Source organism: Coccinella septempunctata, chromosome 4 (assembly GCF_907165205.1).
Source record: "Coccinella septempunctata chromosome 4, icCocSept1.1, whole genome shotgun sequence".
Classification (NCBI taxonomy): domain Eukaryota; kingdom Metazoa; phylum Arthropoda; class Insecta; order Coleoptera; family Coccinellidae; genus Coccinella; species Coccinella septempunctata.
The window spans coordinates 37,504,062-37,529,364 of NC_058192.1; the positions used below are offsets into that span (position 1 = coordinate 37,504,062).

At 36.7% G+C, this 25,303-nt stretch overlaps 1 protein-coding gene across 1 annotated transcript in view; it reads right to left on the bottom strand.

Annotated features, from left to right (window-relative positions):
- Positions 1-16,490, bottom strand: part of LOC123312496 (cytoplasmic aconitate hydratase-like) — a 198,723-nt gene extending 182,233 nt beyond the window's left edge. Inside the window, exons 1-5 of the mRNA XM_044896952.1 lie at positions 16,330-16,490; positions 16,108-16,271; positions 15,913-16,058; positions 15,790-15,859; positions 15,582-15,713 (exon numbers count right to left, since the gene is read on the bottom strand). Coding sequence (XP_044752887.1) covers positions 15,582-15,713; positions 15,790-15,859; positions 15,913-16,058; positions 16,108-16,271; positions 16,330-16,420 — 603 coding nt within the window. The 5' untranslated portion in view covers positions 16,421-16,490. The remainder of the gene's footprint in view (positions 1-15,581; positions 15,714-15,789; positions 15,860-15,912; positions 16,059-16,107; positions 16,272-16,329) is intronic.
- Positions 16,491-25,303: the final 8,813 nt, after the last annotated feature.

Here is a 25,303-nt window from a genome sequence, read left to right on the forward strand (position 1 = left end):
AGTTTCCACCGCGTGTGCGTGAAAAAGTGACAGACACTTCTGACTTCACGAGAGCACTTGCGGCAGAGGATAGAAGAAGCCCGTTCAGAAGTTAAACAAAATAACGATATGATAAGAAGGGCAATATCTATTGCCCTTAAAATCAGTCATTGTAAGCTGTTCCACAAATTCTTCAGATTCGAAGTATGCATTGCGATATCATCTCCTGCTTGTTTAACATAACTGAAAAATTGCATACAAACCTCATATGTCTTTCTCTCGACATTTCCATCACTTGAAGAAAGAGAACGAGAGTCACGAATAATCTTTCTACTGCCTATGAAGCATGGAATGCACTGAAAGAGCAATTTGAAGCGTCGGCGAAAGATCAGTTATTCAGAATGTGTACTGATTTTTTTGCTTTCAACTGGACTACAGGCGAAGATGTTTCCGCTGACATAGCTAAACTGAAGAGCACTTTCACAGAGTTGAATAATAGTTGAAAGCCAAGAAGGAAAACACTCTTCAGAATTAATGGTGATATGTAAAATTCTTCATATTTTGCCAGAGCAGTTCAACACGTTTAAATCAAGTTGGATGTTGATGTCAGATGAGAAAGACAAAACACTACAGCTTTGCATGTTTGAGAGAAATTTTGCGAAAAGTATAGTTCGCAAAAGTGACTTAGAGGCCTTAATGATAGAAAAGAGCAATGCAAAGGTGAAAATGATTAAAAATAGCAGTTGCAATTACTGTAAAGGAAAAGGTCATTGGAGCAAGAATGGTAAAAAGTGGATAGCTGACGGTCGACCACCCAAAAGTAAACCAAAATTGAAAACCAAAATCAAAGAGAACGCAAGTATGGTAGCCCTATCTGTCAAGATAGGTCAATTTGGTGGGTGGATAATTGTGTCACTAAGCAAGTCACGAATACCCCAATTTATCATGTCTCTCCTCTTACAGAAGAGATAAAAAACAAGTATAGAATCAGATGTATCAACGCCATTAACAACCACAAAAATAATCCCAACATAAAAAGGCTGCAGTAAACTCCTACACTAAGGCCCGGCGCAAATATAAACGCAGGTTAGTGAGGTGACGCAGAGTGAGTTTTTGTAAAACATAGAAAAGACCAAGACCGCGCAAATAAAGCGTGACAGTGACATGTCAGATAGTACGTGCAGCGCTGGAAAAAATGTGTTACGTTGTATGTGGCTTGACGAGAAGAAGAGGAAAAAGATCTGCAATCTTGTATTGTGATATTTGACATTTGAAGACTCTGTGCTTTATGTTTGACATTCTGCCATTTTGTTTTAAATCTGGCGACGATACGAACGATACTATCTGCAACTAATGTTAATTTCAATCTGATTTCATGAAATATTATTGCTTCACGATATTTTCTCGAACAACATGATATTTTTGAGGTTGTTATTTTAAACTGTCCTTGTCATTGTTTTGTTGATTGTCTCCCTTAGTCTTTTAGCCCTGAAGAAGGAGGAACTCGCCTCCGAAACGTTGGAAAATTGAATATAATTTGAGATAATAAAATATTGTCCAAATTCCTGAGAAAAAATTTTGTTAAACACCCCAATTCATTTTTCTGATTTTCAAAAGTTTGAAAATTCTTGTATCGAGGCAGCGAGGCCAGAGGTACTAGAAGCAGTTGGAACAGGTACAATTCAGTTCATGTATCCTGTTCGAAAAGGAAAATCATTGGAAGAATTCACATTAAGTGAAGTTTGATTTGTTTCTGACATATCAAAATAGTTATTTTCCTATCAAGTGCGGGCAAGACACTTTCCGCAAGAGTTAGGAACAATATTTTTTCTACAAGCGCTTGAAATATATAAAAATATCCATTTCACGAAACAGATCAAACTCGACTTGATTAATTCATGTATAATGACGTAATTCTGCATGTCGTTACCATGGGTTACTCATCGTTGGCGTTTGGTGCATAGAGGCATGATAGAATTTAATTTACTCTATAATATTTGCGTACAGGAAAAACCCCTGCTAATCCATTCCCGCACGCAAATGCGGGAAAGAAATAGTGGCCGTTTTTCCCGCACCTTTTGGGAAAGTGACTCTTTGCAACTTGAAATAAGTGCAGGAAAAAGGTTGAAAGCACACGCTTGTAGAAAAAATCTTTTTTCGGTATTGGCAGCACATTATAAGACTTCAAGCAGAAGTGTTTTTTGAACTACATCTACTAAGTGCACTTTTCAAGTTGAAACCAAAGTAATGACAGGAACTAGGGATGTTAATGGAGGATTATTTAAGTTGAATATTAAACCCATCATTCCAGAATCAGAAGTTCACTGTAGTACTGCTGAAGCAAACAACTCCATGCTGCAATTATATCATGAGAGATAGGGACACCAAGACAAACGATATGTGAAGGCAAGACTTGAGAGAGAAATTAATATCAAAGTCAGAATGGATAATGAAGTTTGTGAGCCTTGTATATTTGGAAAGATACATCGATTACTTTTTGGTAGAAGGCAGAAATCAACAACTTCAGGAGAATTAGTTTCGTCGGATTCAGTTAAATTTTTCCTTCCAGAAGGAAAGATATCTGCTCATCATCAAGGACAGCTACACTCAGTTTAGAATGGGCTATTTTTTGAAAGAGAAATCGGAAGTGAAAGATAGATTGAAAGACGTGGTAGCGCTAATAGAAAATACTGGACATTCAATGAAGGAATTCTTGTCAGATGGAGGAGAATTTGACAATACTGCAATTTTACGTCTCTAGAAACTTTTGTTTATGTTACATTTATAATGTAGAAGTTCCCGAGACCTATGATGAAGCACTTGAATCTGAAGAAAAGAAGGAATGGAAGAAAGCTATGGATAGTGAAATGAAATCATTGGAAGATAATCAAACCTGGGAACTAACAGACTTGCCAAGAGGATTGAGAGCTCTTCCATGTAAATGGGTGTATCGTTTAAAAACTAATGCAGATGGAAGCATAGACAAATACGAGGCAAGACTTGTTATAAAAGGTTTCGCACAACGCCGAGGTATTGATTTCAAAGAGACATTCAGTCCAGTAGCAAAGTTATCTACCATAAGATCTATTTTGAGTGTAGCAGCCAGTAGAAAAATGCTTTGATGTCACAACATCATTTTTTTATGGCAACTTAGAAGAAACTATATACATGGATACAGTGATGGAACAAGTTTGTACGGACTTAAGCAGGCACCACGCTGTTGGAATAAAAGATTCATTGATTTTTCATAGAATTTCGGTTTCAAAGTCAGTGATGCTGATCCATGTTCATACATTCACGAGAAAGATAGGGAAGAAATGTTCCTTACATTATAAGTTGATAATTGACATCGGAAGCAAGCTTGGATAATCTTTTGACAGAATTAGGAAAATAATTCAGATTCACAGAGAAAGCTGTAAATTTCCATTTGGGCTTAGAGATAGAACTGTCTGATAGAGGAATAAAGATCCATCAGAAGAGTTATACAGAAAAAGTTTTGGAAAAATTTGGTTTTTCAGAAGGTAAATCAATTCCTATGTTGCCGAAGTCAGAATTTACTCAACCAGGGAAAGAAAATTCTCAAATCAATTTTCCTTACAGACAAGCTATTGGTGCGCTGATGTATCTAATGTACCATCCTACATTATCTTTGTCAAGATTTTTGAATAATTTCTCTTTAGAAAACGTCACCCAAGTAAAGAGAATATTTAGATATCTTGCTGGAACCAGAGATTTGGGCATAATATTTCAGGCAATGAGAAATCCCGAAATGGAATGTTTCAGTGATGCAGATTTCAGTGGATGCATGAAGACTGGGAGGTTTACTTCTGGAATAGTCTTCACATTTGCAAAGGGGGCTATTTCATGGACGAGTCAACGACAGGGAATTGTAGCTACCTCAACGACGGAAGCAGAAATAAAAGCAGCTAGTGAAGCAACGAAGGAGATGATATGGTTGAGTAAAATGTTCAATGAAATTTGGAGACTGAAGAATATTCCTATTCTAAAAGTTAACAATTCTGCAGCTATTAAATTGTCTCATAATCCTGAATTGCATCGGAGAACAAAACATATAATCAACAAACATTTTGTTGTCCGAGAAAAAGTACAAGAAGGTTCAATAACAGTACAGCAGGTATCCACAGAAAGACAGGTAGCGGATATGATAACAAAACCTCTAGCAAAAACACTTTTGGAATTTTTGAGAAGTTGTTTAGGAACTCTTATTTACAAGGGAAAGTGTTGAAGTATTACTATCAATTGTGTTAATCAGAGTTACATGAAAAAAATTAATTTGTCAAATTTGATTATGTCACAGTAGATTTCTTTCAATTAGAATTATTACGTTAGTCAATTCAATAAACGTTTGTTCACCAAATACAAAGAAAATTTCAATATGAACAAGAGACAAAAGTCTGCCAACCACCGACACACCTCCAGGGGTGTGTTCATAAACTTACTCCGAGAGTAGAGTATGAGTATGGTCATGCTCAGAGAGGTTACTCTGAGGAACTAGAAGTACGTTTGTGAACGCTTAGGGTAATCAGAGCTTACTCAGAGCTTGCGCTGAGTAAGTTTGTGAACGCAACCCAGGTTATCCAAGTCGAAGTGGGCATGAATGGCCCGAATGTGCTCAATGTTACCATCAAACACACTCCCAAGCCGAAAATCAAGCAGAATGAAACCCAGGGTGCGGTATACTTCATTTGAGTATTCATTTATTTAAAACTGCATTGAGCAGGAATGACGGGTAACCCCCAGTATAACAACATTTTGAATAATAAAGATTAAAAATATACAAAAATTTACATAACATAAAAAATACAGATAAGGAGGGTTATCTTCCCTGGCGTGCAAAGATGGGTGGCACTGAATAATGCTTCCGCCTCTAGTATTTTGAATACTGTGACCTATTTTTATGATGGTCAATCTTTATAATTAGTGTTGTGTTTTTAATTATTTTGGCCTCCACAAATAATGAGCATGAAATATTGTTTTTTTTTTCTATGAAATGGTTAATAAGTTGTGTTCTTGTCATATGAATATATAGTGCAGTCAAGAATGATTGACATCTTGCGTGGCTATGGAAAGTGGAATTTAAGTTTGTAATATGACGTGAGTTAAGATTTTTTACACTGCGATGGGGAGAACAAAAGTACGCAGATAACTATTTTTGAGTAGCCATGTATGAGGTATTAGGTCGTTGAACGCCAGATGTCGCATCGATTCATTTATTACTACAGTGACTATATACCCCCCACAGTGGCGACATAGGCTGTCTCATTTTCTATTGGTTGATCCGCCATGTTTTGTCGGACGTCAAAATGACTGGTATTTGCATGGAATTTCTAACCTATATTATTATTTCTATGATTATTTGTCTACGTTCTTGACAAACATGGCGGATTTTTGACAGTTTTATGACCCGTTGTCGCGACTGTGGGGGTATATAGTCACTATATTTATTACTTCGATGACGCCACTGGCTTCCAACAAAATGTCTTCTGCTTCATTCAGTCGGCATCGTTTGGCTGAGTTATGTGATACCGACTAGCTCAAACAAGGGCGGAACCGGTCTATCACTATTCACTTCGATTTGTTTCTTTGCTGAGATATAATTATAGATTCTTCAATTTATTGGGAACCAGCACTATGACAGATTTACTGTGGTTTTTCTCTTTTTACTCGAGCTTTCGAAATTATTTTATTTCTTCATCAGGAGTTCTACAAAAATCAACACATAAGGACATTGTTAAACTATACATGTAATAAGAACCCACAGTATAATCGTCCATCAAGTTACATAAATTGAAAAATACAATACGCATGAAAATGTTTTCCACACAAACCAACCCTACATAAATAAAGGTCTCCAATCATGTATAATATGGGTGACGAGAGTGACGACGTATCCGAGACGAGCTCTCAAAAACAAAGTTATACCAGTGTAACTATCGCGAATAAAAATGAAAAAAGCCTTTCATGCTGTTCAAGAAAGTGTGGAGTGGTCATTTGTGCATTTTGTGAGAAAGTTATGCACAAATCCTGTGCCAAAAGAATCGAACACATCGAATTTATCGATGAGTTTCATATAAATTGTTGCCGGTCCCAAGAAAATACTGGGATATCACTTCAAAAATCAGGAGAGGAAGGAATAAATACTCTAAGCTCCATTGAAAGAGAATTATTGGAAACTAAAATTCGATTTCTCGCCCAACTTTTAGAATCAGCGAATGAAAAAAACGAAATTCTCAAGGTAAATAATGCACTACTTCTCCAACGATTGCAAGATGTCGAGCGGACGAAAGTATTGCAAAAAAATGTAAATAAACTTCAAGAATATGTTGATAACAAATCCGAGCAGGTAAACATACCGATCATTAAGATCGACACATTGAAGGATAGTTCATCGGAATCTGTAACTGGTGATCTTGAGAATCAGATGCCGGCGCAGAGCACCAACCTACAACGTACTGTAACTAAAAATCTTGTCAACAAAAACAGTAAAATAAATATTTCCAATCCAACAAATAGAGCATTATCACAAAATAACGATCAAGCTGTGCCATGGGAGCAAACAAGAATTTCGAATGATGAAAATCAAAGTAATCATCATCCTGAAGAACCAGATAAAACTTCATGGACCAAGGTTGTGAGGAAAAAACCGAAGAAACAAACACCTAAGCCAAACCTCGTATGTATGGGATCGAGACAAGTAAACCCCGACTCAAAGATTAAGGGAGCACTAAGAAGAAAATGGTTATATATTGGGAAGATTTATGGGCCCCATGTGACTGAAAATGATGTGAAGGACTTCCTCAGAAATTCCACAAATACTGACGATTTCGAAGTGAGAAAACTTCCCACCAAGGGCAATAATTCTGCGTTTAGTGTAGGCGTACCCTCGGACACCTTATTTTTGCAATTATCAAACCCAGAACTGTGGCCGAGCGGTGTAGTCTTGAGAGAGTTCAACTTTAGGAATTTTTTTCGGAAAAACCCGACTCCATCTGCGGTCATGAAATAGTAAATAGACTGAAAAATAGTAAATCTTTCAGACTCCTCCATCAGAATATTCAGTCCATAGCAACTTCATTCTTGGGACTCGAGACAACATTATCTATCCATGGAATAGACATTTTATGTATAACTGAGCACTGGAAGACCGAAGAAGAACTTAAGATGTACACACCTCAAAGTTATTTCCTGGCATCTGCGCTCTGCCGAGAGAAGGGTCGACATGGTGGATGTGCCATATTTTCCAGACAGGGTATGAAATGTATAGATAGAGTAGACTTCAAAAATTTAAATGTGAATGGCTCGTTTGAATGCTGCGCAAGCCAGATCATAATTGGCTCTGATAAGTACATAATTATCTGCATTTATCGTCCTAATACTCCGCCTCTGAGTAATATTGATATCTTTTTTGAAAAACTGATGATTCTACTTGATAAATGTTCGACATATAAGTTCATTATTGCTGGAGATTTCAACATCGATTTATTGACTGCTTCAAGCGAATCCAAAATGTTTCAAGCAATCCTAGAGTCATATAATCTGAAGGTTTCAATTATGGAACCCACCAGGAAGACCTTGAACAGCTCAACTTGCCTAGATAACATCATATCAAATGTTGAAGGGGCTGCCATGGTGATTGAGGAACATCTGTCTGATCACTCCGGTCAAAAGTTCATCTTTCAGAGTGAAAATGGTTCGGAAAAACCTGTCATCAGGAGAAATGTGAGAATGTTTGGGGAAGAAAATCATCTCATTTTTAACGAACTTCTTACGAATATTGACTGGTCCAGACTATATAACGTGCCTATTGACCATATAAATGAAATGTGGGATTTCTTTTCTGATAGATTTCTTGAAAGTTCTGAGGTAGCTTTTCCTCTGAAATCAATGAAAACTAAAAGAACTAAAACAGCGGTAATAACACCTGAGATTCGGTCACTGAGGGAGGAGTTGGATTTATTGTTTCTTGTCTCAAGGCAGAACTCAGAGTATTTAGGCGCCTATAGATGCTGTAAACGTCGTTATGATGCGGCTTTGAGTTCAGGTAGGCAGTGTTTCTATTCTTCTATCATAAAAAATGCCCAAAACAAATCGAAAGCAGTTTGGAATGTTGTCAAGGATATAAGTAACATAAAAAAATCACCCGAGAACAAACTCCCTTGCGGATATACTGACAGTGGTGCCAAAATGTCCCGGTTAGCAGACCTTTTCAACGATTTCTTCATAACGCCACCCGTCACAACATCTCCAAATTCTGTTGCTGATGGTACTTATAGCAATGTTAAACCTAAATTATCCAACTCATTCTACCTTTTTGAAGTTCAGGAGCCTGAATTACTAGATGTGATCAGATCAATGAAAAATAAACCTTCCAGTGGATATGACGGAGTCCCAATAAATGTCATTAAACGCCACATTTCCCTAATAATAAAACCTCTCTGTTACATATTGAACCATGTGTTCAAATCAGGTATTTTCCCAGATTCCCTAAAGAAGACTCTCGTAAGACCATGCCACAAAAAAGGCGATTTAAACGATTTCATTAACTACCGACCAATTAGTTTAATCACCTCATTCGCAAAGATTTTCGAAAAAGTTCTTTCAAACCGCCTCGTAAAGTTCCTTAAGAAATTCAATGTTTTATCGAAGACTCAACATGGTTTCACTGAGGCCAAAAGCACTGAAACAGCTTTATTCGAATTCCTGTGGAAAATAACTATTATCCTTGAAGAAGGTCAATGTCCCGCTGGGCTTTTTGTCGATTTTTCGAAGGCTTTCGACTCCGTGGATCACAAATTGCTGTTGAGAAAGCTGGAAAGATGTGGTATAAGGGGAATACCTCTGAGACTTTTTAGAAGTTACCTCACTAACAGAAAACAAATAACTTTTTTACACCACGAAGGTACAAGAATTCTGTCATCTGAAAGGACCATACTTAAAGGAGTACCTCAAGGTACTATAGTGGGACCTATTCTATTCGTAGTCTATATTGACGACCTGCCCGAAGCTTTCTATGAGATTTTCTGCCCTCAAAGTGAACTTCCTCCACATATTGACATCTTAACTGAGACATCGCAACCACAGGACATAACTACTGAGCACATGGCACCTATAGAGGAGCTCATAGAAACATACCTATATGCTGATGACACTAATGTTTTAATATCAGGTAGAAACATTGAGGATGTTGTAAATAACTTGAAAATATCAATGACACGGATTGAAAAATGGTGCCTAGATAATGGTTTGCTTCTCAATAGAAACAAAACTAACGTTCTAATGTTTTCGACTAATCGCTCAAATTTATCGTTTCCTGAGACTATTAATTTTGATAGTGGAGAAGTTCAGATAGACTCATGTACGAGATTATTGGGTGTAGTTATTGAGAAAAATCTTGGCTGGGGGTTGCACTGCGAATCAGTAACAAAAAAGCTTCACACAATCATTTATACGTTGAAAGCTATTAGAAACAGAGTCGATATGGAAACATTGAAGATAGTATATTTTACAAATTTTCAATCAGTTGTATCATATGGAATTATACTCTGGGGAGGAAGCACTCAAGCTGAACGTGTGTTTATCACCCAGAAACTACAGTCCCTGGCCATATTATTAGACGCATTGATTCGATGCAAAATCTCAATATTGAATTATTAAATTGAACGTATATGTTACATATACTTCATCTGTAAATGGTTTTCACATATAATATATCATATTCAATAAAAAATATTGATTTATTGATGATTAAACATGAAATTCTAATATTTTGCTGAGCCACCCTGTGTAGCTATGAGTGCTTCATACTATCAATGCAGGATTGTTCGGTTTGCTGCATTCGAAGGTAATGATTTCATATGTGTATTATCGAAATAACGTCCGAACCTGCAGAATGCAAGAAGTCCACTGGAAGACATAGTACTGATTTATACTTAAGTACTAATACTACAACATCAAAAATAAATGCCAAATAGAACAATTTAATGAGGGTCGTAGATGAAACTAACAGTCTGTGGAAATGAAATTCAAATATTCTGCTTTTTTCTCGAGCAATACCAGTAAATATAAAAAAAATCCTCAGTGCGTCTAAACTGGCCAGGGACTGTAGCTATAAGAATAATGTTTGGGATGAAATATAGGGAATCGTGTAGAGGTGTATTCAAGAGACATAATATTTTAACTGTGCCTGGCCTATATGTATATAGACTCTTATTATTTCTATTCAAGAACAATTCCTATTTTGAGAAATATAGAAATGTAAATGCTACCAGGAGAATCATTGAGTATTTACTACCTATTCACAAACTGTCAATCACTGAACGTAATAGCTTCTATATGAGTATGAAATTGTTTAATCACTTACCAAGAAAAATTAGAGATATAAAGGAAATTAAACTCTTCAAGAAAGAATTATTTTTAATGTTAGTTCAATGTGAACCCTATTCTGTAATCGAATTCTTGGAGTTTTGTAGTAGATAGATATATAGTATTTGTACAATGTAATTAATATCTTTTGTAGAGAATTTTGACCTGTTTCCATTTTGTCACTTATGTACAATTCTGGAAATAAATACCCATTATTATTATTATTATTATTAATAAAAAAACGTAGAAAATTCTTCCTCTCAATTACTCCAGTTGACAATGTATTGATGTGAGATGTTGTCCTTTCTTCTTCTTTCATTCTCAAGACCACTGACTCGTAGAAGTTGTACGGTCGGGAGTGTACGTTATGAGGCGACGCTAGGGGGCGCTTGCCTCGGGTAAGGGTCGGTCATTTGGATCATCTGGACGCTGATCTTCCGGTTTTGGGTTTCTCTCTCCTGTTTATCTGTTTTTTCTAGAATCCACGTATATCAAATTGCACTAAACTGGGCTGATCCCATTAATGTCCGTCTTCCTATTTATCGTGTTGGGTTCTTGTGCGATTCTACCATCTCTAGGAATTTTCTGTTGAATGTGTTGTATCCCCTATTATCCCTATATCCAATATAGTGGCCTCTCCATAGTCCATGCGGGGTTCTGAAGAGTTCTCGTGATCTGCCAATGCACAGGAACCTGTGTTTCTTCTAGAATATCTCTTGTGTGCCGTTATGCATTTGCGGAGCTCTTAGTTTCACCAATGTCAACAAGATGGCAATCATGACAGGGTATGTTGTACAGACACAACATTTGAAGTCTTCTCTGGTGGGGTTATCTTTGAGTTTTGAGAAAACTGATCCAACTGTTCTGATGTTTTTAACCGTTATTCTGTTCTGTTCGTTCCTAAGTAAATTCTTCAGATGTTCTGTAGGTCCTTGGGAGCTGGGTAGAATCACTATTCGTTTGCTCTCGTTGTTGGGCTGGGTGTTCACTCTGTCTAACTCTTCTCTAACATGCAGTGTTCTGTATATCAATCTGTTCAGTAAATTCTTGGGTAATCATTCTTCTGTAGTAGATCTGTAGTTAATCCTGGATTAACCTGGATTAACGTGACAGATTTGAACGGAAATGTCAAAATTAAGCCAGGATTAACTTTAATCACGAATTGAACAACCGGGCCAAAGTAACTTCAGGTTTTTGTCTATAAAATCAGGATGTGTGAGCTTCAGTATTCTTGTTTTGAGGTTTACTATCAGGTTTAACTTCATTTTATATGGGTGGAAAGATTTGTAATGGTACCTACCTGAAGCCATTGGTTTGCGGTACCAGACTGTCTTGATAGTGTTGCCCTATCTAACCACTAACATGTCGAGGAAGGGTACAGAATTATTGGTCTCTTTTTCTATGGTGAACTGCATAAACCTATTATAGGAGTTGAATGTCCTTAGTGTGATTTCACACCCATCCTCGGGGACTGCCAGGTGAAGGTCATCAATCCCTGAGAATTACATGCTTATCAACCTGGACATTGTCTCTTTATTTACCAACATACCCTGGGAGTTGGTTGGGTCCACTATAGAGTACAACTGGCAAGGAATACAAGAACAATGCCAGATCCCAAAGAACCAGTTTGTGGAACTGGTCAAGCTGATTTTTGATTCCACATATTTCAGTTTTGACGGCAAGTTCTATAAGCAGACAAATGGCACTCCAATGGGTTCCAACCTAGCTCCAACCCTGTCTCGGTACATCACCGACCAACTATTAGACATCTGCATCCCTCTGCTACCATTCATAGTACCAATACGAAAGAAATTCGTTGATGACCTTCTCCTGGCAGTCCCCAAGGATGGGTGTGAAATCAGACTAAGGACCTCCTATAATAGGTTATACAGTTCACCATTGAGAAAGAGACCAATAATTCTGTACCCCTCCTCTACATGTTAGTGGTTAGAGAGGGCAACACTATCAAGACAGACTGGTACCGCAAACTAATGGCTTCAGGTAGATACCATTACAAATCTTTCCACCAATTTAAAACGAAGTTAAACCTGATAGTAAACCTCAAAACAAGAATATTGAAGCTAACACATCCTGATTTTATAGACAAAAACCTGAAGTTAATTAGTGATCTACTACAGAAGAATGATTACCCCAAGAACTTACTGAACAGATTAATATACGGAACACCCAATGTTAGAGAAGAGTTAGACAGAAAACTGAACGACATGTTGAATAAATGAATGTTCTACACCATTTCTCAAAACTAATACATTTTCACACACCAATAATCGCTTATAAAAACAACACATTCGTAAGTCATAGGAAAGTATTCAAATTATTTTCAAGTATCAATTGACAATGCTCTGTCAAATTCTAACCAGCGCTACCTACAGTGGGAAAAATGAAACTGATCCGATATCCCCGATAAAAATGAAACAAAATCGAATCAGTGAGTACAGCATAGTTTTAGACATCTCAATGCTTATCTTCTGGAATATTCAAGCAATAGACCTTTTTTCGAGTAGATGAATAATTTCTATGTATTGTAGAGTTGTATAGGTTAGGACATATTGTATTATTGGGTTAGTTTTATTCACGGGACTCGAAACGAAGATGAAGATTCAGAATAAAAATATTTCATGACATTGGATTGATGTTTATTCACACCTGAAACTCAAAATTCAGTAAGAAGGGTAAACTCGCTGTTTAAACAAGTGGGCTTCGGGGTGGTCCGTAACTTGACGGTACGTTGCCAGATCGTACGATTATTCAGATAATTGAAGGAAGAGTAGAACTTCGATTTATGCCGCACCTCAGATTTTAATGATCATTTTTTAAAGTTAGAATTCTTTATATGGAACTTTGAATTTGAGAGGAACGATTTTTCGAAAATTTCATCAGAATACCTGCATTATCATTATATTATCATGAAATATTATATTTTCACCTTTCGGTCCTTTAAACCTACTCTTAAATCCACAAAAATGATATTTTCATGTATGAAATTGTTTTTTCACTGTCCTAACCCAACCTAACAACCTAACCTAACCTCCAAATGATTCAATTAAAAATTTGGCCAAAACCGATCAATTATGCACATTTTCCTGATGAATTATCTCAAAACCCCAAATTGTTGAGAAAAATCGAGAGAAAAACATTCGAATTAATTACGGATTACAGTGAACAAACATTCAGCTGTCATAATTGAGTGCATTTAACGAACATTTCAAAAAATTATAGCTACTGAATTATAAGTTTCCGCAGATTGATTAGATTCCTCATGAAAAAATTCTATCTATAAAAAAATTATCATCAAAATTTGATTCTAATATAAGGTTTCTGCACAATCTGGCAACAAAAAGCACGAATGACACTGTTACCGCACGCGGAATTTGACTACCGAATCTCACTTGTCTAAACAGCGGGTTTACCCCAAATTGTTTCGAAAGCTTGGCGAATTTATGAATAAAGAGTGATTTATCATTGGTGTATTGATCGGCATCCCTCATTAAATTCAGTATTATCTAATGAATATTATCTTAAATATAATATACAGGGTGGCCATTTGAAAACGAAACAGACGAGATTACAGACGAAATAAATTTTTTCGATAGAAATACTCGGACAGGTCGATTTCTGTTTCGAGGAGGACAACTTAAGATGTAGGTTACGGACGCATAGCGCTTCAACCCTTGCTACTACAACCCTCACCCCCAATTTTTGAATAGGGAAGATGGGGTGAGTGATACCTCATTTGAAAGGTATTTTTATACTGATTTCAGCACAGTAATTGTTTTTTCATTTTATGTATTAGTTCTCGAAATATTCTTAACTAAGTATTTGAAAATGAAGTGGTGTTTTCATGGCACTTGTAGTGTTTTTTTGTGAAAAATCGACATTTTGAGCTTCAAAACAACCATGACTGTGGCTTCCTTCCTCCAATCCACTGTCATCGATTGTTTGCAAAAAAAAGTGAAATTATTTCCACCCGCTCTGCAATTAAATAAACCATGTCGAACAATGAATTAGAACACATACAAGTCTCGATTTGAAACTAAGAATAATTCACATGTCAAATAACCAGTAAGCCAACTTAATGATCTGTTCGTAATAAATAAAAAATTATCGATTCTCATTTTTTTGAAAAAGATATGAATTCAATAATCAACAAAATGAAAACATTATTGAAGCCGACTGAGAAAACACTTCATAATTAAGTCGGAAATCGTTTCACGAATTGGGACTGGAATATTTCTGTGGCATCATTAATGATTTGATTTTCTTACCTGGTAATCTGATTAGAGATATGTACGTATTTGGACTTTTTGGAGATTTCTATTGATCAAGTGTTACCGCATGTTATTGGAAATACTGCAAATTATATCGAAGATAATTTAGATTGAGCTTTGTTTGTTCGACATCTTGATTAAAGATTTCTATGTCAGTGGATTGGAGGAAGGAAGCCACAGTCATGGTTGTTTTGAAGCTCAAAATGTCGATTATTCACAAAAAAACACTACAAGTGCCATGAAAACACCACTTCATTTTCAAATACTTACTTAAGAATATTTCGAGAACTAATGCATAAAATGAAATAACAATTACTGTCCTGAAATCAGTATAAAAATACCTTTCAAATGAGGTATCACTCACCCCATCTTCCCTATTCAAAAATTGGGGGTGAGGGTTGTAGTAGCAAGGGTTGAAGCGCTAAGCGTCCGTAACCTACATCTTAAGTTGTCCCCCTCGAAACAGAAATCGACCTGTCCGAGCATTTCTATGGAAAAAATTTATTTCGTCTGTAATCTCGTCTGTTTCGTTTTCAAATGGATACCCTGTATATAAGTATGGTGTGATCAGATTCTGGATAAATATTATACTAACGGTTTGGTTCTGCTTGCTCAACGGTAAAGCTAGCAGAACCCTTTTAAAAAAAAACAACACATTTATGGGAAATCTGAAGTAGGTTCAAATGACAACGTACAATGAGCCAAAAAATATGGTATTGTCATATTTCTGCTAAATGTTTGATTACTTGGGTTCTGCTAACTTAGCGTTAAGCTAGTAGAACCCCCAATTTCTGCAAAAATTGGGGAGCAAAAAGGTCTTAATTGGTGTGTTAAATTAGCCTAAAATCATGGCCGCAAAAAAATCCATAATTCAAAAGTGGTTCTGATAACCTAACTGGGAGTAGATTTTAAAATGGAGAATAAACTCACAACAGTGTCAGGATACAAAACTCCATCCTTCCCTGTAAATACCACTCTAGCAAGATACTCCAAATTCACTTGATGTACAATTCCACTTCCTGGTGGTATAATCAACATATTATCGAAGGCTTTTGCTCCCCACTAAAAAGTAAATGGGTTTTTTTTTAAATAAACCAAGTAACAAGTAAACTTTACTCATCATAAATTTAATTATCACCTTCAAGAATTGGAATCTCTCATGATTCCTCTCAAACTCAAGATCTTGATTTTTCTGAAGAGCATCAGAACTAAAAAACAAAAATTCAAAAGAAGAATTTTATTTCAAATGTATAAAACTTACGTTCCAGCAAAATCAACTTGAATCGAATGATCTATTACCAAATCAGCAGGACAAATTGGATTTATTTTTTTTGGGTCCCCACCTAAACTGTAGACCGCATCTCTCATAGCAGCAAAATCAACAACAGCAGGTACTCCTGTAAAATCCTGAGGAAATTGATTCAATTGAATTCAAATAATTAATAAAATAACTCACTTGCAGAATCACTCTAGCTGGCTTGAAGGGAATCTCAACTCCAGATATTTTTTGATTTCGCTCCCAATTTAATATATTTTCTACATCTGGTTGTTTAATTTGAAAACCATCACAATTACGAATTGTAGATTCTAATAAAGCTTTAATAGAGTAGGGCAGCTTCTCTGTAAAAAATTAACACTAACTGCAAAATAGGTATACATAAATAAGAAATTCAATTACCATATTTATCTCCCAAGGCTGGCAGATCGAAGTAATGGAATTCTTTATCCCGAACCTTCAATACCTTAAGATATTCCTTATAGGGATTCATGGTTGTAAAGAAAATTACAATTATTTATGTTAATCTTGAAATTATTTATGGCGATGAAAGCAGAGCATAGATCATAGACCTAATAATAACATTTTATTAGGTCTATGGCATAGAGAAAGGGAAAGAGGAGAGTAGTCAATTCAGTGTTATTCATGGGCGACACGTTTAGTGGCGCCCCCCTTGGCTACTGGAGAAACTAATCCGAAAAAATTTGCGCGGGAAATTCAAATAACGGCCTCGTTTTTGAAATAATATTTACCAAGTTCGAAAAATACACTCCGTCGCCTCTCTCTACTCCTATTGTTCTTTTTATCGAGTTTAGTGGGAAAGATTCGATTAAAAGAACGATAGGAGTAGAGAGAGTCGATGGAGTGTATTTTTCGAACTTGGTAATTATAGATTTTTAGACGAATCATGAAATAGTGTAATAAAATAGAAAATCAACTGAAATAAATATATATTCATGAAAATATTAGAAAATTACATTTGTATAGAAAAAATATACAGAAAATTAACCGAAATGAATATATAATAGAAATATTTGACAATAACAACTATAATTACAATATTGTACATGTTAAAAAATCGAGGGTGTTATGATTTTTAATTAAAGAGTAGTGGACTGTATTGAAAGATAATTGAGTTGGAGATGGTATAAAAACATTTATTAAGAATCATTCACAACCATAAAATGAATATGTCACCTGCATGAAGCTAATACAGTAAAAAGCAACTAATATTAACAACATCTATAAACTCAGAGAGACAATATCCAATTAAAAACAAGAGATGGTCCAGAGCAGTTCAAATGAGAAGTCACTTGATGTCAGACTTAGACGTTGAGGAGTTCAATAAATTCAATATCAACACAACGGTTACACAGTGATAGGGCAATCAATTGAAAATTGATTGCGAGAGCCTCCTTTTTCTATCAGAAAACGCGAAGGTTAGAATACTGAATTTTAAAGAGAAGACGCGAGAGTACAGAGAAATAGGCCCGAGGTGAAACTGCAATGTCTAAGTCTGATCATCAACGAGAAATCGATACATTAAATTTGAGTTGATCAATATCAATAATGTTAATGTAAGTATGAGCAGAACAAGAGTAGCACAAGTTAAATGAGAAGCACAGAATTAATGAATTTGAGAAGCACTAGAATATTAAAAATAATATGAAAAGGGCAATAAATTCTAATTAAATGAGAAGTTCGATAATAATTAATTAAATGAAAAGGACAATCATAATTAATATGAGAAGAACATAGTATAATTCATATACATTGAGATGATCTTGAAGAGTGCAAAAATTTATCAATGAATTCAGCATTTACAGAGACGAACTGCTTACAAGTAAGCACGATTAGAACGTTCATCAGAAAAATAGAAGAAACAATTGATAAATTAAGAGAAGTCATGAGAGTACTGAGTTGAATAAATCTCTAATCGTAGATTTTGAGATGTGCTGAAGGCTGAGAAAACTAACATGCATGTTGAGTCCGATGAATGAATATAGAAGAGAAACAATGAGAGTACATATTTTAAAGAGTAGACCATACCAAGTGAGTAGACATGAGTGTTCGAGCAGACTTTCCAGGGTGGAGCCTAGGTCGAGGTGTATCGAGCATTATCACTGATCGCTTAACGAAACTTGAGGTGTTCATATCCTGTTCTGAGAAAAACAGCTACATCCAGGGTCCACCCTGGAGAATATGAGGATTCATTCATCTGAAACTCAACACCATGAATTAGTCATATGTATAACGAGGTGATCATAAGAGTTGTTATAAAAATGATTAAACCGATTCTAATAATAAGGAATATTATGAGCAGACAATGAATCAGTAATCATTTTTATTGAGATGGACTTGAGAAGTTTCAATCCTGGTGCTACATACCCATTTTCATGTGAGAAGATCTAGAGAAGTCTGAAAATCTATATAAATCATGAAATATAATAAAATATATAGGTCTGAGACGACAATGGTTCGAGTTGAGTTGAGTAGACGTTTCAGGTGAGCGGTGCTAGCAAGGATTATGAATCTATTTCAAGATTCTACAATCTCTTGCACGTGGACTTATTTCAGCAGAGTGAAATTATCATGAAAATGGAGTAATTAATAATTTTGAGGAGTTTGAGTGTACTTTACCTTATGAGAAGAACAATTTAGCACCAGGATTGTGCGAGAAGACTTAAAAATTGAGAACAACTGAAAGAGGTGAACTTAAAAAATGAGGTGTTACAAAATCACATTGATAGCAGCGCGAAGTTAATTCAACGGAGCTAACAAAGAGAATCTTAAGAAAAATGTGTAAAAGTGTGGTTTTTCACTCCTGAAAAACACTGAAAGTGGGGCCGCTGCGTCGTTCAACCAGCGCACCGCCGAATCGGAGTACCATACGCGGCCACCGGAGCTGGTCAGGAGCGTAGACTAGAGAGAGGTCGGAGGAGGGCTTCGCTCAATTTTTAACATTCCGCCCGCCATAACTAACAGCGTTAGTTATCGAGATGACTAGAGAGGTTGAAATTCTTTCTTGGTTGCTTCTGGAGAGGAGACTGGCAGAATTGCAAACTTCGAGATCGGTCTAGTTAGAGTGGACGTGGAGGTCTTGAGGGGACCCTGGGTGCATGGTCATTACTCGCCCTAATGGCCGCTTACAAAGAGGTATTCGCTCGTCGGTGATGATAAAGGGACGAGATGGTCTGACACGTTGTTCTGGTAATTGTCCCATGAGTTGTTGAGCTCTTATACCTCGTTGCCTTGCACATATAACACACTTCAGGATGTGGGATTTCACTGGGGCTCTTCTTCCAATGATCCAATATTGTTGTCGGATGGTGGACAGTGTGAGTTGTGTACCTCCGTGGAGTGTTCGTTTGTGAGCAGAATCTATAATCAGAGAAGTCAATTGAGGAGCTCGAGGAATTTTTGCAGGATGCTTGCTATCTGGGTCTAAGAGAGCATTGGTGATTCGTCCGCCTACACGAATGACACCTTCATGGTCGATGAACGCCGTGAGTCTACTGAACACATGTGAGGAGGACAGAGCAGTACCATTTTGAAGAGCCTTGAGTTCTTGAGGAAAATACACTTCTTGAGTAGCCTTGATCCAATAGATCCTTGATTTTTCCAAGTCAGTTGAGGTGAGCGGAGTTGTGAAGTTCAGAGTTGAGGAGTGTCTGAGTCGGGCGAGGACTCTTAAACAGAGAGGGGTGATTCTTAACAATTTATTGAGAGAAGAATACCTGTATATAAGATCCCACGAGTAGTCTAGAGTTGCGGCCGTGAGGAGGTTCTTGGTGGGTCTTGCTTCAGATTCGGGGTCAATTGTCGTTGCCGGCTGACGATTGGGCCAGGAATCTGGTGACTTGGAAATCCATGGTGGTCCCGTCCACCATAGAGTGCTGTTCAGTAGTTGAGATGACGAGAAGCCACGAGAAGCACAGTCCGCTGGATTTTCTTTGCCGGAAACGTATCTCCATTGTGCACCTGGAGTTAGTTCTTGGATGAGCTCTACCCTGTTTCGAACAAAGTCCTTCCAGCGAGCTGGGTGAGATGTGATCCACGTGAGAGAGACTGTTGAGTCCGTCCACAAAGTCGTTGGAAGGACTTTGTTCGAAACAGGGTAGAGCTCATCCAAGAACTAACTCCAGGTGCACAATGGAGATACGTTTCCGGCAAAGAAAATCCAGCGGACTGTGCTTCTCGTGGCTTCTCGTCATCTCAACTACTGAACAGCACTCTATGGCTCACACAGCCCTCGATTTTTTAACATCCGGCCCGAAGGACCAAATGTTAAAAAATCGAGGGTGTTATGATTTTTAATTAAAGAGTAGTGGACTGTATTGAAAGATAATTGAGTTGGAGATGGTATAAAAACATTTATTAAGAATCATTCACAACCATAAAATGAATATGTCACCTGCATGAAGCTAATACAGTAAAAAGCAACTAATATTAACAACATCTATAAACTCAGAGAGACAATATCCAATTAAAAACAAGAGATGGTCCAGAGCAGTTCAAATGAGAAGTCACTTGATGTCAGACTTAGACGTTGAGGAGTTCAATAAATTCAATATCAACACAACGGTTACACAGTGATAGGGCAATCAATTGAAAATTGATTGCGAGAGCCTCCTTTTTCTATCAGAAAACGCGAAGGTTAGAATACTGAATTTTAAAGAGAAGACGCGAGAGTACAGAGAAATAGGCCCGAGGTGAAACTGCAATGTCTAAGTCTGATCATCAACGAGAAATCGATACATTAAATTTGAGTTGATCAATATCAATAATGTTAATGTAAGTATGAGCAGAACAAGAGTAGCACAAGTTAAATGAGAAGCACAGAATTAATGAATTTGAGAAGCACTAGAATATTAAAAATAATATGAAAAGGGCAATAAATTCTAATTAAATGAGAAGTTCGATAATAATTAATTAAATGAAAAGGACAATCATAATTAATATGAGAAGAACATAGTATAATTCATATACATTGAGATGATCTTGAAGAGTGCAAAAATTTATCAATGAATTCAGCATTTACAGAGACGAACTGCTTACAAGTAAGCACGATTAGAACGTTCATCAGAAAAATAGAAGAAACAATTGATAAATTAAGAGAAGTCATGAGAGTACTGAGTTGAATAAATCTCTAATCGTAGATTTTGAGATGTGCTGAAGGCTGAGAAAACTAACATGCATGTTGAGTCCGATGAATGAATATAGAAGAGAAACAATGAGAGTACATATTTTAAAGAGTAGACCATACCAAGTGAGTAGACATGAGTGTTCGAGCAGACTTTCCAGGGTGGAGCCTAGGTCGAGGTGTATCGAGCATTATCACTGATCGCTTAACGAAACTTGAGGTGTTCATATCCTGTTCTGAGAAAAACAGCTACATCCAGGGTCCACCCTGGAGAATATGAGGATTCATTCATCTGAAACTCAACACCATGAATTAGTCATATGTATAACGAGGTGATCATAAGAGTTGTTATAAAAATGATTAAACCGATTCTAATAATAAGGAATATTATGAGCAGACAATGAATCAGTAATCATTTTTATTGAGATGGACTTGAGAAGTTTCAATCCTGGTGCTACATACCCATTTTCATGTGAGAAGATCTAGAGAAGTCTGAAAATCTATATAAATCATGAAATATAATAAAATATATAGGTCTGAGACGACAATGGTTCGAGTTGAGTTGAGTAGACGTTTCAGGTGAGCGGTGCTAGCAAGGATTATGAATCTATTTCAAGATTCTACAATCTCTTGCACGTGGACTTATTTCAGCAGAGTGAAATTATCATGAAAATGGAGTAATTAATAATTTTGAGGAGTTTGAGTGTACTTTACCTTATGAGAAGAACAATTTAGCACCAGGATTGTGCGAGAAGACTTAAAAATTGAGAACAACTGAAAGAGGTGAACTTAAAAAATGAGGTGTTACAAAATCACATTGATAGCAGCGCGAAGTTAATTCAACGGAGCTAACAAAGAGAATCTTAAGAAAAATGTGTAAAAGTGTGGTTTTTCACTCCTGAAAAACACTGAAAGTGGGGCCGCTGCGTCGTTCAACCAGCGCACCGCCGAATCGGAGTACCATACGCGGCCACCGGAGCTGGTCAGGAGCGTAGACTAGAGAGAGGTCGGAGGAGGGCTTCGCTCAATTTTTAACAGTACAGGATACATTATATAAAGGAACTGATCTTGTAAAGGGTTGAATGGATAAATAATATGGGCCAAACTAAACACAAAAACTGAACTTTGATATACATGAATAACTGAATTTGATGGATTCAGGCTTTATTTCTATGGGGTCATATCATATTGTATATTATCGTAATACTTTCTTACAATTATTAGAGAAATACATACCATACTCCAATTAATCATGAACAACCAAGTCCACATGTTCTTCACATGTAAACCAGAAAAATGTTACATGCGACTTTAAAAATAATTTCAACTTAGGGGTTATCGATGCAATATGTCCAAATGGCGGTACAATATGCCATTCTCATCATTTTCATAACTCTTGTTAGATTTAGAAATCAAATATCAAATTATTGCAGTTTTATATGATGTAATAATAACAGTTCGAAAAGCAGCAAACATATTTCCCGGAGGTTCCCCTAGATTGAGACTTCTAGTTCTCAAAACCTTGAATCCCTGGTCCCTACAACTTTTGTGTGGCATTTATTGTTTAAAGCCATCCAGACTTGAAAGCCATTTGAGTCTTTCTTGTTTCTTCTGGGCATGGGATCTGAAAAAATATTCTATATTTTGGTATCCAAAAAATGAATAACATTTCGCAATTTTGTAAAATCAAGCAATACATAATTTTAATTGATTATAGAAATAGAAATATATACAAAAACTCACCATGTGTTCAAAAGCAAACAATTTCTTTTTCGGGGAATAAACAAAAATCTCGAAATACTCTAACCACTCTAACTCTAACCAAAGATTATAGACTCTAACCAAAGATTATAGAGTTAACTCTATAATCTTTGACTCTAACTTTTTGCATTAAACAAAACAAACTCCGACGGAATGACGGAAATCAGCTGACCTGAGTTCTGTCATAGATTACAGATTTCTTTCATCCACATCCACTAGTTCTTGAACTGGCCACCAAACACTAGCGCCATTTCCGACGGGATTCCAAAAATTCTTAACCTAATTCCAAAAACGTGTCCCCCGTGTTGCCTATCTATTCGGCAGTCTCTCTTTTCTCTTGTCTCTGGTCTATGGCATAGATATACTAACCAAAGAGTTAGACCTAATCTAACCATAGACTTATAATTATTATAAAGCGGTGTGAAGTTGGCTGACAATTTCTACTCTGTAATCTGTGGACAATTTCTAGCTGACAGAATCCCGAAGCGGCGACGGCCGCCAGTGGCGTACCCCTACTATTATTTTCGCCGAAAAATCGCTTCTGCATTACGAAATGAGATTAGTAGTGGAAATAATATAAATATTTGATGTTTGGCATATATAAATTTGATAATTCGAACAATTCGTTGGAAAAATGAATTTGTTCGATATAATTTTTCGATCAATTGAACTGAAATCGTCTAGGCGCGAAGTTTAATCTATATAACTTCTATGTTTTTACGACTGTCAAGATGAGATTTTCATTCAGATGAAGGTCAACTATTCAGGATTCATAATCCGTAAAAAACTTTTCTTGCACCCCTTGCAGACTACCCTTTTTCGACCCTTTTCCGTATAAAACACCGAATTCGCGATATAAAGCGGCGCAGTCAGCTGAATATAAAATATAACTTCTATGGTTTTACGACTGTCAAGATGAGATTTTTACTCAGAAGAAGGTTGACTATTCAGGATTCATAATCCGTAAAAAACTTTTCTTGCACCCCTTGCAGACTACCCTTTTTCGACCCTTTTCCGTATAAAACACCGAATTTCAGCTAGGAAGCGCGCAGTCAGCTGACTAAACCTTCTATGTTTTTATGACTGTCAAGATGAGATTTTCACTCAGATGATGGTCAACTATTCAGGATTCATAATCCGTAAAAAACTTTTCTTGCACCCCTTGCAGACTACCCTTTTTCGACGCTTTTCCGTATAAAACACCGAATTTGCGCTAGGAAGCGCGCAGTCAGCTGACCATAACTTCTATGTTTTTATGACTGTCAAGATGAGATTTTCACTCAGATGATGGTCAACTATTCAGGATTCATAATCCGTTAAAAACTTTACTTGCACCCCTTCCAGACTACCCTTTTTCGACCCTTTTCCGTATAAAACACCGAATTTGCGCTAGGAAGCGCGCAGTCAGCTGACCATAACTTCTATGTTTTTATGACTGTCAAGATGAGATTTTCACTCAGGTGATGGTCAACTATTCAGGATTCATAATCCGTAAAAAACTTTTCTTGCACCCCTTGCAGACTACCCTTTTTCGACGCTTTTCCGTATAAAACACCGAATTTGCGCTAGGAAGCGCGCAGTCAGCTGACCATAACTTCTATGTTTTTATGACTGTCAAGATGAGATTTTCACTCAGATGATGGTCAACTATTCAGGATTCATAATCCGTAAAAAACTTTTCTTGCACCCCTTGCAGACTACCCTTTTTCGACGCTTTTCCGTATAAAACACCGAATTTGCGCTAGGAAGCGCGCAGTCAGCTGACCATAACTTCTATGTTTTTATGACTGTCAAGATGAGATTTTCACTCAGATGATGGTCAACTATTCAGGATTCATAATCCGTAAAAAACTTTACTTGCACCCCTTCCAGACTACCCTTTTTCGACCCTTTTCCGTATAAAACACCGAATTCGCGATATAAAGCGGCGCAGTCAGCTGAATATAACTTCTATGTTTTTACGACTGTCAAGATGAGATTTTCACTCAAATGATGGTCAACTATTCAGAATTCATAATCCGTAAAAAACTTTCCTTGCACCCCTTGCAGACTACCCTTTTTCGACCCTTTTCCGTAGAAAACACCGAATTTGCGCTAGGAAGCGCGCAGTCAGCTGACCATAACTTCTATGTTTTTATGACTGTCAAGATGAGATTTTCACTCACATGATGGTCAACTATTCAGGATTCATAATCCGTAAAAAACTTTACTTGCACCCCTTGCAGACTACCCCTTTTTCGACCCTTTTCCGTATAGAACACCGAATTTGCGCTAGGAAGCGCGCAGTCAGCTGACCATAACTTCTATGTTTTTATGACTGTCAAGATGAGATTTTCACTCAGATGATGGTCAACTATTCAGGATTCATAATCCGTAAAAAACTTTACTTGCACCCCTTGCAGACTACCCTTTTTCGACCCTTTTTCGGATAAGTAGTATATTGACATAACGACTGCCCTCTAGTGGACTTTA